At 34.6% G+C, this 14,528-nt stretch overlaps 1 protein-coding gene across 1 annotated transcript; it reads right to left on the bottom strand.

Moving 5' to 3' along the window:
* Window positions 1–5,003: 5,003 nt before the first annotated feature.
* LOC126713182 (uncharacterized) lies at window positions 5,004–9,253 on the bottom strand. Its single transcript, XM_050412864.1, has 6 exons — window positions 8,418–9,253; window positions 7,267–7,429; window positions 6,893–7,069; window positions 6,723–6,806; window positions 5,958–6,039; window positions 5,004–5,715 (listed from the first exon to the last, which is right to left on the bottom strand). The coding sequence occupies exons 1-6, from the start codon at window positions 8,756–8,758 to the stop codon at window positions 5,270–5,272; spliced, it is 1,293 nt and encodes a 430-aa protein (XP_050268821.1). The 5' UTR covers window positions 8,759–9,253; the 3' UTR covers window positions 5,004–5,269.
* Window positions 9,254–14,528: the final 5,275 nt, after the last annotated feature.

Raw genomic sequence — 14,528 nt, 5'->3', positions numbered from 1 at the left:
TATTTGCCTACTTAAAAGGGTATTCATTAAAAATAAGTAAGCTAAACACCGTACTTAGACTCATAAAATAAGATAATAAAGAATGAAATATGAATAACAAAATCTTCATTGCATTCTCAAAAAAAATCTTCATTGTAGATGATTGCAAATATTTAATTTAATGAAGATCTTCAAAAAAATTGTAGCATATATTATCATTCATTGCGAAAATTTAAATATTGTAGAAAAATGATGACATTCATTATCATTCTTTATAGCATTTTTTGGTGAGTATATATTACATTCAGTAAATAAGTTCTAAGAAATTGTCATACTACATAGATATTCAAATAACTATTTTAAATTTAAATACATAATTTCATACTTCTTCTTCAACAACAAAAAAAAAATCTATATTAATTCCCTCACTAAAGATCCAGCACGTGCAAGTGCCAAGCAATCATACAAGTCACCTTAACTTGGAAAAAAAATTTGGGTGACGTATTAAATACTTTGAATTGGGGAAGGTCTCCCAGAGTCCCAGTCCGAGGCCCCTTTCCCAAGTAAACCAACACGGACTAGTTGTGGTAGGCGGCTTGATTGTAAATTTGTAATTCCGCGCAGCTGGGGTCCAGTCGGACCTCGTCTTGCACGGCTATCCTGAACCCTCAAGGGGCATCCACACTTTCCAACCCTTTTCTTTTGCCCAATGAAAACTAATTTCCATGCTTTTTCGCTTCCTACGCAATTCCTAGATTCCAAGTCCAACTAGGAAAAGTATAAGAAACGGTATACGCACCTTCCAGATATCCCTCTCCTTGTTCTCCTCACTTTCGGTCTGTCCTTTCTATATAAATACCTTTCTCACCCCAAACCTTCCTCAAACTCAGACATTCACACATCACAATTCACACGCAACTAAAGTTTTCTAATTCCTAAGCTCTCTCTCTCAAAACCCACTTGGGATACCAACTTCTCTTCAAGAAAAGACAATCATGAATTCGATCTTCAGCTCCTTCGACGCTTTGTGTGCGGAATTCTTGGGCCAAAAAGTGAGGGCCACCTTCCCTTCTGTGACCAAGGTCGATCGGAATAGTAACATCCAAGCGCAAAGACATGATGATGGGGTTCTCAACAAGGCTACAGATAACGTGAACAAGAGGCAACATGGAGACTCATCAGTATCACCACCACAACCTGGATCTGTTAGGAAAGATCAACAGAAGACACCAAGGTTCGCTTTGGAGTTGGATGGGCTCAACTGTTTTGAGACCCTTGTCTCTTATTAAGGTTTCAACCAAAAAAAAAAAAAGTATTAACATGATGGATGAATTGTATGGCGGATAGTGATAGGAAATCCAGTCATGACATAGAAACTAAGAAAGATTGAAAAATTCTCTCACCAATTCTTTTATTAGATTGTTTCTGATGGCTATGTAAGCACATGGTTCTATATATGATTAACTACTGTTCTCTTTTATTAGATCAAATTGATCAATATCTCAAAAAAAAAAAAAAAAAAAAAATCTACTGCTTAATTTTATTCATTTATCATAACTTTGGTGATGAAATTCTCAACACGCAAACTCATTACTCATCATTTAACAAGGAACTGGCACCCAATCTTGATGGGTATTAAGTGGGTTTACAGGCTTAAAGCCGCACCTGAATTAAGACTACACCGGCTTACCGTTTCTTGCTCAATAAGCTTATTTTCTTTTCTTTGTTTTTTTTTTTAATTATATTTTTTTATGGGATTTTTTTTTGTCTTTTCGGCATGGATGCAAAACCAAAAAGTTTGGTTACCTTCTCAACTAAGATTAATAGTTCAAACAACCAGGCCCAATACGATATGTGTTTTCAACCATCAACCCAAATGAATGGGCCATTGGGCCCTAATGCAACATCACTACTGCTCAAAGTATCTAACCGACCCAGTACTTACCTAATTTTCAGTTCTAAACCACATACATCGGTAAATAATGGGTTCGGTAAAGTATTTTGTTGTCAAATAAGAGAGATGGGGTTAAACCCCACTAGCATAAAAAACCAATTAGTGTCTTAACTCGACAATAAAGAGAATCATCATCAAGTGCACCCTATAAATTAAAATTATATGTATATAACCACAATCGATGTAGCCAAATCAAATCAGCTGCCATCAGCGGCTTTTGGCATGATCAACATTAGCTATTGGTTGTTAGTCGGTTGTTCATATACCACCTTTCCTTTCCTCTTTAATCTTCAAGCTCAAACAAGGCCCCCTGGTCCCTCTTGATTTATTATCTTTTGTAACAATTGCGTACAACTTACCTCTCACATGGATATAAACCCCATAAGCATGGAACTAGGGCTGAATAAAACTAATTTGTGGCCAACAAACTATCCAAATTTCTCATTGCTTGAACCGTTGAAGGAGGATGTTGATGGTACCTAAGGTAGTGATTAGAGGAGATATTTTATTTCTAACATCGACTAGTATGATTATCGGCAGAAGATTTCAGATTCTGCCAATACTGTGTTGAATGATGATTACACATGCACTTTAAAACACTCCTACCCTAGATTATTTGGTTGAGTTAACCCAATATCAACCAAGGTTTGCTTAGCATAAGCCGAAATTTGCTTCTTCTTCAACCTTGCATTTGTCCAAATTTGTTGATTTGTTATGTGGGTTTTGGGTTTGAATGGGGTTGGTTTGTTGTGTGGGTAATGGGTTTGATCTCTCTCTCTCTCTCTCTCTCTCTCTCTCTCTCTCTCTCTCTCTCTCTCTCTCTCTCGTTTAGTCTCATGCCATGACATCAATTGTGTATGAATAAATGATTAAATAAAATAAAATTGCCAAAAAAATTATTAGACTTAATCCTAACCAAGCAACTATTCACTATCATGACTCCAAACATGCATGCACTAATTAAGAAAGAGATAAAAAAACTAACAATGAAAAAAATGCCAAATGGAAAATTAAACTAAACAAGAGGGAACATGTTGGAGAAAGATTACAAAATATGCAAAGAAAATTTCAATACCAAAAACCGCCTACATGAAGTGGAACTCTACTTTAACCATGTTGCTTCCCCGATAGTGGCACCCATAAACTTGTAGCAGCTTGCTTCCCCGAAGTGCAACTTATCGCAAAGTAATAACTCGATAAAAATACTGATTTTGGTGGTGCAACAATAATTTGCAATTGTAGGGAACCAACATCAGCGGTGGACCCAGAACCTAGCCGTATTGGCTGATGATGACCACCCATTCGTAGAACTCACCCTTATATAAACTAGGCATTATATGCAGCTTTTTATTAAAAAATAAAATAAAATAAAAGGGCATTATATGAAACTATTACACAAGATTGGAAAGGATTCTAACATTCAAAGGTTAATGGTAATGAGAAGCCCGTTTTTCTTGTTTGTCCAATTTGAATTGGAAATAGAGAAAATACCAAAAGGTCTCTTCTCGTAATCTTGGTGTGATGGTTACTCTACAAGTACAAAGTTCTTATGGGGTTTGGGGAGGGGGCAAGGGCCGAAGTTCCAGGAAGAAGTTTCACACACATATACACTTAGATTAGGTTAGAGTAAAATTTCTATCTTGTATAAAAAAAATTAAAAATTAAAAAAAAAAAAAAAAAAAAAAAAAAAAAAAAAAAATATTCTCAATAATATATTTTGTGGGAGGACAAAGTTTGGCCCATACCAAACTTAGGCCAAGGACCACTAATCCTAGGCCCATCCCACAAGCAGGAGGCTCAAGTTGGATTGCATGTGAACTGTTGCATTCTTTATGGCATCCGAACAAGCCTCATCTGTCCTGCAAGGAAGAAAAGTAATGCCTTAGGAGAGCCTGCTAGCCGAGCATGAGATTTGGCGTCATGCTCAAGTTACTAGGAAATCATTTCAATAGCAAAATAACAAGTCCCACTCCTTAACACAAAATTAGACATGTTGGAACAGTAGCCTAAACCCAAAGGGCCACCTAGGCACCATGAGTGGAGGGATCCACACGCCAGCAGAATATTCTCTCATCATTACGGGTCCACTAACAGAATGGTATAAAAGAGAAGGAGAAGGCTAGTGAAGGGGGTTGAAACATTTTTTAGGGGAGAGAAACATGAGAGAAAGTGCAAAACAATCAACTACTATTTGGGGAAAATGATCCAGCTCGAGACGCCTAAGGGATACCTTAGCTATCTAAAATCATCCTTGGGTAGTAAGACTCCTACCAACAAACCACCTCACAACCGTTTATCACTACCATCTTCCAGCCAGGTTTCTCTTGGGACTTTCCATTGTAGGCTATACCCAAAACAACATATAAATTAATTAGGGATCCAGGCCTAACGATCCCTATATCGTAGTGGGATAGACCACCACATATTTTAATTTTCAAATTATACCTTTCTAAACACACTTCTTATATTTAAGCAGAACACCATTCATTTATTTTTTAAATTTAGCCAAAAACAGTTTATTGAAGCCAATTCAAATTAAGCCCTTGTTGCTAGGTCAAGCACCACGATGACTCCATCTGACTGCAACTTTGTACAGTCGAGTTCCCAGGTGATCCAAGAAACGTTGTTTGGAATGATCCATTTGAAACGTTAAAGAATCCTAATTTGTTGATTTTACAAACTTTGGCAGCCACGGTTCCACCTTGGAGAGACTCAGATTTTTGTCATATGTAACAGCTTGTAAAATCTTGTGACATTCTTATGACCCTTGAGAGCCATGGTATCTATCGTTTAATACATGCTTCTACACCATAAACCAGACAAATGTGGCTAAAAAGTTTCAGATGATCTCTCTACTGAAATCCTCTCCAAATATGGAAACAGGTTATGCAGGAAGCCAAGGACATATATCAGAAAGTAATCCGGGATGTGTTTGTGAAGAGGTACCTACATCACCATCACTTTTTGAGGACATACTAACATGCTTTGGGAAATAGAAATGTATCATATTCTCACTTAAATCCTAATGCAAAAGGATGGAGCGACACAAGATAGATAAAAAGGGTGCAAATGAAAAAACCTGGAACATTCCTGTTATTACTGCAGCATGGGATTCTTATATGACATTTCCAACTGTAATAAATACAACTATTTGATCTCTTCTCTTTTACAATCTAAAGCTGCTCTGTGGCTCAAACAATAGGAAAAAGAATACTTGTTTCTATCCTCTTGAAAGAGGGCAAGTGAGGAGATCCCTGATTTGCCAGTTTCTCACTTCACTGCAACAACGAATTGGCAGGGCAGGCATCTCTCAAATGATGCAAAAATCATTCTGAATCACAACCTCCTTCCAATTCTTGCAAATCTTCGGGCTACTCCAAATATAACTGCCTTAGTCAAGAGGCCCCGGTCAAGGGTACAGGCAAGGAGAACAGCTCCACCAACCACTAGAATTTTGGGTATGTTGTTCTTCTCTGACGGTTTCTCAGATGAATCTGAGTTTTCACCCTCCAATGAATTACTGGCGTTGCTTTCCAAAGATCTCAGGTAGTCTGCACTGACTTTAGTGTTGATTTGGGCCATTAACCCAGAATGTGAAAGTGGGGCTCCAGATACTCTGTGTTTTTGATAAGCACGTAAACCAGGCTCAATCTTCTTTACAGCGCCCCACATGCCTTGCCGAACCCCAAGTTTTGCAATCTCCCAAGGGATACCCATATCTTCGTGATGGAACAGCAACACCTCACAGGCAGTCAACTGGCCGTCCCCTCTCTTTGATTCAACTGTTTCATATCCCATGGAAACATGTCTTAGTCATGATTCAGTCTAAGAATACTCCAAATAGCATAGAGCAATACTGAAAATTTAAGCTGTTCAATTATATACCAAGAAAGACATCCTTCTATCAGGAAGATTCATAGTTTTTCTTTTTTAACTTCACTTTCACTTGGCATAACCAAAACCACTTTGATTTTGCAACATAGCAAATTTATGGTAAAAAGATGCACACTAAAACTTTGATTACCTGCACGAATAAACCAACTTGAATAATACAAATCAACACGTCTGGGTTTGTTGCGCCTTGGCACCAAAGAGCAAGGTACTCCCTAAGACAAGAGAAAACATGAACACACGTTATTTCCCTATTCAGATATTTTTAGAAATCAAATCCGCCTAAAATGATGAAACACTAGTTGTAAAGAAATCCCTACAAGCACAACCAGTTAAATATAACTATAAAACCTTCAAATTATGACCATCATTTATGCTCTTACTTAAAACTGGCACAACATGTTACCCTTTCATTCCAGTTAGACTCACTTCACTAAGGATATCAAGACAAGGGAAGGGATACCTTTGAAAATTATCCAAGTGCCTTATGAACTACAGCACATGGTAATAACTAGTGACTGGCTTTAAATGCCACCAAGTAACTTCCGTTTTTTAGAGAAAAGATGAAGTGATTGGAAAGCTAAATAAATCTTAATTCCACGAACACGGCAGCTATGACCATATACCATATCTTCCAAATGAAAGAATTGTTTTGCATTAGCATAAGTAATTAGAATGCAAAAAGTATCCAAAAGGGATGACATCTGTTGGTCTAACTAACGAACATTCTGACACCTATAATGAAAAGATAAACGCTTATTCATCTCAACAATTACAAAAAAACCAACCCAAAAAAGTCCAATTCCTTAAATAAGAGAATAAATTTACGGAAAAAATTTAAAACTCCCTCCCCAAGTTAAAGATAAGAGGCCTAAAAAGGTTAAAAGTATTTTCATACCTTTGTGACACAGTAGTAAGATCTTCCTGATTCCCAGATTCGACGGCCTATTATGTACTCTCTATCGCTACAAAAGAAGGGGAACTGTGCCACAAAAAAGACATTGGAATTAGCTAATGCAACCAGGGAAATCCAAGAATAAAAAAGAAAATAAAAAAAGCTCTCCTTACCTTGCGCACCCACTGCACCACCATGGTTCCTGTGGTGGGACACTCTTCCAAGGTTTCAGAATGTATAAGCATGTCATCCCAATTTGATCGAAATTCATCATCCCAAAAGAAATCCCTCACCAACTCAGGAGTGGCATCCTCATACACGGTCCTACTACGATATTGTGGAGGTCCACTCTAGCATAGTCACCCAAAAATAATCCAATCAATCACAAGAGTTGCACAAGCATAAACATTCCTCACTAAAAGAATACAAAAATCCTAGCAACACATTTATGTACAGACTACTGATTCAATTACATAAGCCTATCAGGTTGTTCTAGAAAAAGTACATATCCATGATAGAACATTTCAAAAAATGAATGAAAAGCTACCTCAGGATCTCTGCGCCAAGCTTGATAGCTCATCGTAGAGGTAGAACGATCCATCATCTGAATCCAAGCAGGCCCTCCATCTTTTTCCTCAACAAGCCGGCATAAATGATCTGCATCCTCTCTCGTCACCCAAGCCACTTTTTCATTATCAAGCTTTGATGAACTGCCAAAGTAAAATTAAGCTGTTATAAACCACCGAGCTCACAATTGAATTCTCAATTTCATTTCCATGCTCATATTCAAAGTGTATGACTAAAAATTTGACAATTAAATAAGCTTAGAAAATGGATCTTTTCAACCCAACCCAAGTACAAGTCAACTATTAATCTCATTTACACCTCCTAATCTGAAGTATGACTAAAAAAATGAACAATTTGCAAACTAAAGTCGTCAAACCAAAGATATTATAAGAAATTTCTAACCAACAGAAATATTTTTTTTTAGAAATAACCCAACTCTTTAATTCAACTATTAATCTCATTTCTACCTTCTAATCTAAAGCATAACTCTGAAAAGTTGAATAATCTGCAAAACCCAAGTGACTCCAAGTTGAGTAATTTGCATGCCCAACTTGCCAAATCAATGACATTATAAGAAACTTCAAACCAACAAAAGTAAAAAATTGAACTTTTAGAATTAACCCATCTCGTCAATTCAACAATCAATCTCATTTCCACCTCCTAATCTAAAGCATAACTCTCAAAAAATGAATTCTTGGCAAACCCAAGTTGTCAAATCAATGATATTACAAGAATTTTCCAACCAACAGAAGTAGTAAAAAGAAATTAAAAAAATAAAAATAAAAATAAAAAACTTTTAGAAATTACCCAACTCTTTAATTCAACTAATTATCTAATTTCCACATCCTAATCCAAAGCATTACTAAAAAAAAAAAAATGAATAATCAGCAAAACCCAAGTTACTTCAATTTGAATAATTTGCAAACCCAAATTGTCAAACCAATGATGCTATAAGAAATTTCAAACCAACAGAAGTAAAAATTGAAATTTCAGAAATAACCCAACTCTTGAATTCAACTATTAATCTAAATTCCACATCCTAATCCAAAGCATAACTATCAAAAAACGAATAATCTGCAAAACCCAAGTTGTCAAATTCACTGATAGACATTAAAAAAACCCCAAACAAACCTGGAATCAGATTTGGAAGCAGCAGGTGACAAAGGCAGAGCCTCCTTATCATCATCATCATTATTAGTCCAGAGAATGCAATTGGGGAACTGAAACTTCAAAGAATTCAAGCTTGGAATCGGAACGAATGCGAAACACGTGGACAACGTTGTGGTTGTTGGTGAAGTTGGAAAAGTGTCTTTGGACAAAACATTGGCCCATCTGGGCTTCCATGCCCACCCAACTAAAACTCCGACAAGAACCGCTATCCAAAGAGGCGCTATGAACATTAACAACTCGCTTAACACATCAACTATTGTGGGTCGCTGCAAAATCTCCAATAAAACCGAAACCAAAGCCATTTTCGAACCAATCCAAGTAGACCCAGATGGGCAAAGTCACAGAAAAAAATAGAAACAATAAGAAAAACCCTCGGTTTAATCGGATTGGTAAGCGTGAAAGCACAGCGATTACTCGAGGGTTTGATTAAAGAGAGAGAAAGAGAACCAAAACCAAGCTGTATATAAATAATAAATAAAAAATGAAAAGAAAAGAGAGAAACTTTGATGAAATTGAGGAATGAAAGATAAGATTTTTAGATATGTGATTTTTGCAGAAAGCTAAGAAGAAGAAGAAGAAGAAGAAGACAAAGTAATTTCAGAAGCGGTGGATAAGGATTTCGAGATAAGCGGTAGAGAAACGTGGTGTGAAGATTACTGTAGGCCCTGTTTCTCTCGTATTTATTATTTATTTTTATTTATGGGCTTTGTTTGTGTTTTTTGGAAACAAAAATGTTTTGTTTTTTGATGACTCAAATATTAACAGCTATGTTTTAGAGAGAGAGCTGAGTCAGATAGATGAATGAATGTAGGGAAATGTAGATAAGGTCTTATATAGAAAACTCGGAGAGACTGTTTCAAAAAAAAAAAACTCGGAGAGACTGCGACAGGTGCAAATGTGAGTTACAAACCAAAAAAAAAAAAAAAAACGTGACAAGTGCTTTGAAATTTATGGTCTTATGGTAGTGGCAATGTGCCTATTCTGAGCAACTATTGTTGCCTTTTTGTGGTCTGTGGTCTGTGGTCTCCGCGTTCTCGTTTTTCACGTTTTGCGACTTGAGTTTTGACACATTTTCTATTCATATTTTTATACTTGAATGTATTTTATTATATTTTTTCTTTTATGGTGTTTTTAGTTTTATGGTACATATGATCTTCGCAAGATTTTCCATAATTGTTTTGGTGATAAGTTGTAAATGGTAGTTGGTAAATGACTAAGTGATGTTAGTAATAGATTTAGATAAGAACAAATAAAAAGAATGAAACTTTAATTGTTATAAAAAATATTTAATTGTATCTAACTCTAATTCAAATTTCTTTTTAAGGCTAATTTGCTAATCTAAGCAGCCAATGCATAGATCCTCCTATATCCTTGATGAAAAATATTTAATTGTACCTAACTCTAATTCAAATTTCTTTTTACGGGTAATTTGCTAATCTAAGCGGCCATAGGTTTGAAAAATATTTTATCCTTTGAGAATTAGTTAGTTGTCTAACATCTATTATGTCTTATCCTTGAGGCTTTGATTTTGTTGATGTGAAATTGAGTTTAAATTACTTTGATTATCTTTTGAAAGTTGTGAAGGATGCGTGGATATTGGAATATTTTGTCATTTTATTATATTTTTGATATAAAGAGAAATAGAAGTGGAAGATTATTTATAAATAATTAATTAATTAAACTGAAGTCATGGATACAGAAGCCTTCTAAATTTTAATTTATGATGAGGTGTGTTAGAGTTAATTATGATTTGCATCTCTTTTCAAAGTTTTATTTTTTTTATATATAAAATAAAATAAAATAAAATAAAAAATAAAAACTTAATATTGTTTTTGTATGTATAAAAGTGTTTTAATACAAATGCTTAACCATGTAAACAAACACCATTATAATTTTTAACTGTGGTTTAGATATATTTATTAAAGATTAACAAACAAAAATAAAACCCCCAACAAAATAAGATTTTTGGGATTAAGATAAACAAGTAATTCCATTTGTATATGTAATTCTGTATCTTGACATATAAGCACATGTATGCTGTCACAGTAATATTTTTAATTTTTATCTTCTAAAATTGGTCCGTAACTCTCTTCCATCCAATAAAATGTCCAGTTTATTTCTAATTGATACAAATTTTTTACCTTCCCAAATTAATCTGTCACACTTGCCTCTCTAATCTTCAATCACCTTTATTTTTATTGCATGTAAGTAGGAAAAACAGAATGTTGGCAGGATTATTTTTTCCCTGATAAGTTAGAATCTTGGACAGAATCATTCCATGCAAACCATTAGGATTAACTCGATTATAATGGTAATATTGTTGTATGTGAAATGAATTATTGTTCATCCTTTGTTCTAAAAGGCAGCTCAAAATAAGGTTCTGATGCAACATTCCATACATCCATTTCAAAAGCGTATAATTTCATTATTGCATACAAATACACAATCACAGGGCAAAGCATAGGCTTTCTTATCCTTCAAAAAGGAGAAAGAAAAAAAAAGGAAACAAAAAAAGAAAAAGAAAAAAATAGCATAGGCTATCTTCTATCCCACTTTTCTTATGCCACTTTATGTTCCACAAGTAAAAACTTGTCACATGTCAACTTATTTAATTAAATTAGTAATTTTTTGCATTTCTTTATTTCAGTTGCTCAAAATAAATATTAAAAAGAAAAAAAAATCCAAGACCCAACAACAGATCCCCATTGCTACCGCCTACCGCCACTGGTTCACCACCACCAATCCTCACCAGCGGAACTAACAAGAGGTCTTTGGCATCATCAGCGCAGTTATCCTCTTGCAACAGACCACACAACCAGCTCATTGTCTTCTTCGAATCTGTAACCCATATCCACTGCCTCCTTGTCTTCTTCAAATCCCATACAAGTTTTAGCAAGTCAAAAGACTAAAAACCCACTAATGTTTACATAAGATCTCCACCAGAAAAATGACCAACCAACATTTTAGATTTTAGTCCACCCAACAAACCATAAAGAGCCAAACTTCCAGAGAGACCCATTTCACTTTGTGGCTTGAATTTGCATATCTAGATGATAAAAAAAAAAAATAAGTGGCCACTTATTAAGTTTTAATTTGCGGAGTATAAAATGGTACAAGAAAAGTGGGATAGAAGATTTAGACTCGCTTCCTTGTATTTAGACCAACCGGCAACCACTCTTTTATTATTATTTTTTTTTTTTCCAAACCAAAGTCCAATACAAAATGCCACCGACTAGTAACGAGGACTAACATTTCGAGGTAGTAAAAAGTTCTTGTACTAACTACTACTAACTATGCAGCATGTGTTGTGAATAAAAGTAGCTATAATTTACTGAATTTCTTTTGGGACACCTTAGCTAATTAATTAATTAATAATTGCATTTTGATTGTCTTCAAAGCATCAAATTGAACAGTGGAAACGCGGATTATTCTGTTGCCGGTTCTGACTAGTGACTAACAGCTCACTTGGATTGGACCCCCTCAAACTCTATTTGACCAAAATGCACTTGGTTAGACTAAGTAAACATGAGAATGAGGAGCTTAGAATGGTCATTTGGTACCAAAGTTTGGTAAGGTGTATATTCTTCTTAATTAGGATCATCAAGTTTGACCTAATAAACTGTTTAAGAAACCATATAATAATTGACTTTTACATTGTTGTACTGGGTCTATGATTGACAAGGAGCAGTATTGGATTTGGTCCTCTTCTTATTATTCTTATGGAGCCCAAATGGTAGGGCCATGATCAGTCTCAAAAGAAGAACAATTAAGGCTACGGGAATGAGTTTAGTACTCCTTAATCACAGTTCATTAACAACAAAGCTAGCTAAATGGACTACTAAAAGTCCAATTTTGGTTTCTTGATCATCATATTTGGTGGGTCAAATTCGTGGTTTTACATACTCTTGTCTGGCTTTGTGGTAGCAAAGCTACTGTAAACTTTCCCCAAGTCAATACGGTATATTGGTAATTCATTCCATCTTTACAATCAAATTCAGAATTAAAACATGAAAGCAGTTTTCTAGGGACTTAAATTGTGCCATCTATTTTGACATAACTTGCACATTTGTCAATTTATTATTAGATTACATTTTATATACATAAAAAAAAAAAAAACAAGATTGTAATTGTAAAAATTTAAGCCAATCACTACTTGACACATCTTAACTGGTACAATTAGTTCAAATTTTCAAGCTTGGCCCTTCAAGTTCATGAAGGTGCAATGTTGGTAACGGTATATATAGGAGGTAGACCCATTATAAAGTTGGATTTAGTCTAGTCAAAAACGTGACATGTGAAGTGAGACAGATTTACAAATATAACACGAATTTGGACTAACCAAAAAAGACATTGAAGGATATAACTTATAAGGACGGTTGAGAAATTAATCCATGGTGTGAACAGTGTTGTAGAGCTCAGCTAAACAGAGAAAAATTGCCTTTAGCAGCTCCCAAAATAATAATTCTAGTACCATATAAAAAGTTACAATTTTTGCCACAATTATTTTATGTGGCTGATTGTGATTGGTTGTGTATCATTTTTCACATAAACCTATCTTTTTTTCCACATCTCACAATCTACCATTTAGACAATTGTGGTAAAAGTTGTGCATTTTTTTGTAGTACTAGATTTATTGCTCCCAAAACATCGATTATTAGTTGCAAATTACAACCAAGTACTGAACCGACCACCATCAAATTATTGATCTTATAACTACATGCTTTCCTCATGTTATTTTTTCATTGATCTTGTTTGTGGTACAGACTTCGTATTGCTCTTCAAAGGAGGAAAAGTTGCACACTTTCTGAACTTAGAAAAGAGCTGTACGACTGCATGAAGTCCACATTTGGGTAATATTTGAGATCAACCAAATTAAAAAGCTATTTTTCAGGCTTTCCACATGCTTGCAGTAATTCATGTGCTACTAAGGGAATTGAGAGTTGACAGTTTGGGACAATGATAAAAATGGAGCCTGAAAATGATGATATATCATCATTACGAAAATTAATCCTAGTTAGTAGTATAGAAAATGCCCCACAGGCACAGCCAATCTTTTGGAAGGTTAAAATCAAAATCAGAATTTTGAGGATTTGGACATATTATGAAGAAGAAGACAATTGAAGGTACTAACATGCCTAATTGACAGGGAATAGGGTCCATGATAGAAAATTAGGTTCCACAAAAAAACTAAAATGCCCTTCAATAAAGAAACATGGCCCAGTTACATAAGGCTGTACATCTTCTACATCATTTTCACAAAAGATGCACTTTTAGTTGTATGATAGAAAACTTGAATCATTGAATATGATTATTGCCAATTTTCTAAAATTCTCTTACGATACGATATGATACGTTAGGTATAGAATTCCGGCTCACACTGGCCCCAGACCGTACCGCCCTTATTTCAACATCCATTATGTGAACAGATTTTCTAGTGTGTGCAATCTACTTTAATTGTATGGTTCAAATTAGACGTGGTTTTTTGTTAGCTCAATAATTCATCAAAGAAGAAATATGAAATTTGAATTTCATTTGCACTAAAAACCAATTAACTTTTAACTTGATAATAAAAAGTAATCATCATAAAGTGAATACCATAAATTAAAATTTTATCATATTTATAAAATAATAATAAAAAATTAGGCGAGCCTCTACGAAAATACTAGAGTGGTAGGTTCATTAGTTTAGAACGTCCATGGTTCAATTCACCATACTATTGATTCATGGAATTTTTAGGGTGTTTCATCGGTGGTAAAGAGTGGAATAATCTGACCAAACATATCCTTCTATATATCAAAAACAAAAACAAACGAACAAAGATGGAAAACTTTTTATTATTATTATTATTATTTAATGGTGGATGAAACATAAGTACAATTATTATATTGCATGCTACCTCCTAGAGATCTTCCATCCAGTTCCCCAAAATATGTAGTAATACATATTATATTTAAGTGAAATTACAATCAAAATCAAAATTGAATTTAACTTAATTTCAAATTATTGTCTAATTTTGTGTTACATGTCAAATTTATTATTGTTTTTATTTTGATGCCAAATAATCAATTCATA

This window comes from Quercus robur, chromosome 2 (genome assembly GCF_932294415.1).
Source record: "Quercus robur chromosome 2, dhQueRobu3.1, whole genome shotgun sequence".
Taxonomy (NCBI): domain Eukaryota; kingdom Viridiplantae; phylum Streptophyta; class Magnoliopsida; order Fagales; family Fagaceae; genus Quercus; species Quercus robur.
Note: the sequence above shows the minus strand (reverse complement) of the source record. Positions and strands in the feature narration are given on the sequence as shown.

Coding starts and splice junctions, on each gene's coding strand:
- LOC126713182 (XM_050412864.1), bottom strand. CDS start 8,758: ATGGCTTTGGTTTCGGTTTTATTGGAGATTTTGCAGCGACCCACAATA. Junction 7,430..8,417: donor GCTTCCAAATCTGATTCCAG/GTTTGTTTGGGG, acceptor TTACTTTGGCAG/TTCATCAAAGCTTGATAATG. Junction 6,807..6,892: donor TGGTGCAGTGGGTGCGCAAG/GTAAGGAGAGCT, acceptor TTTGTGGCACAG/TTCCCCTTCTTTTGTAGCGA.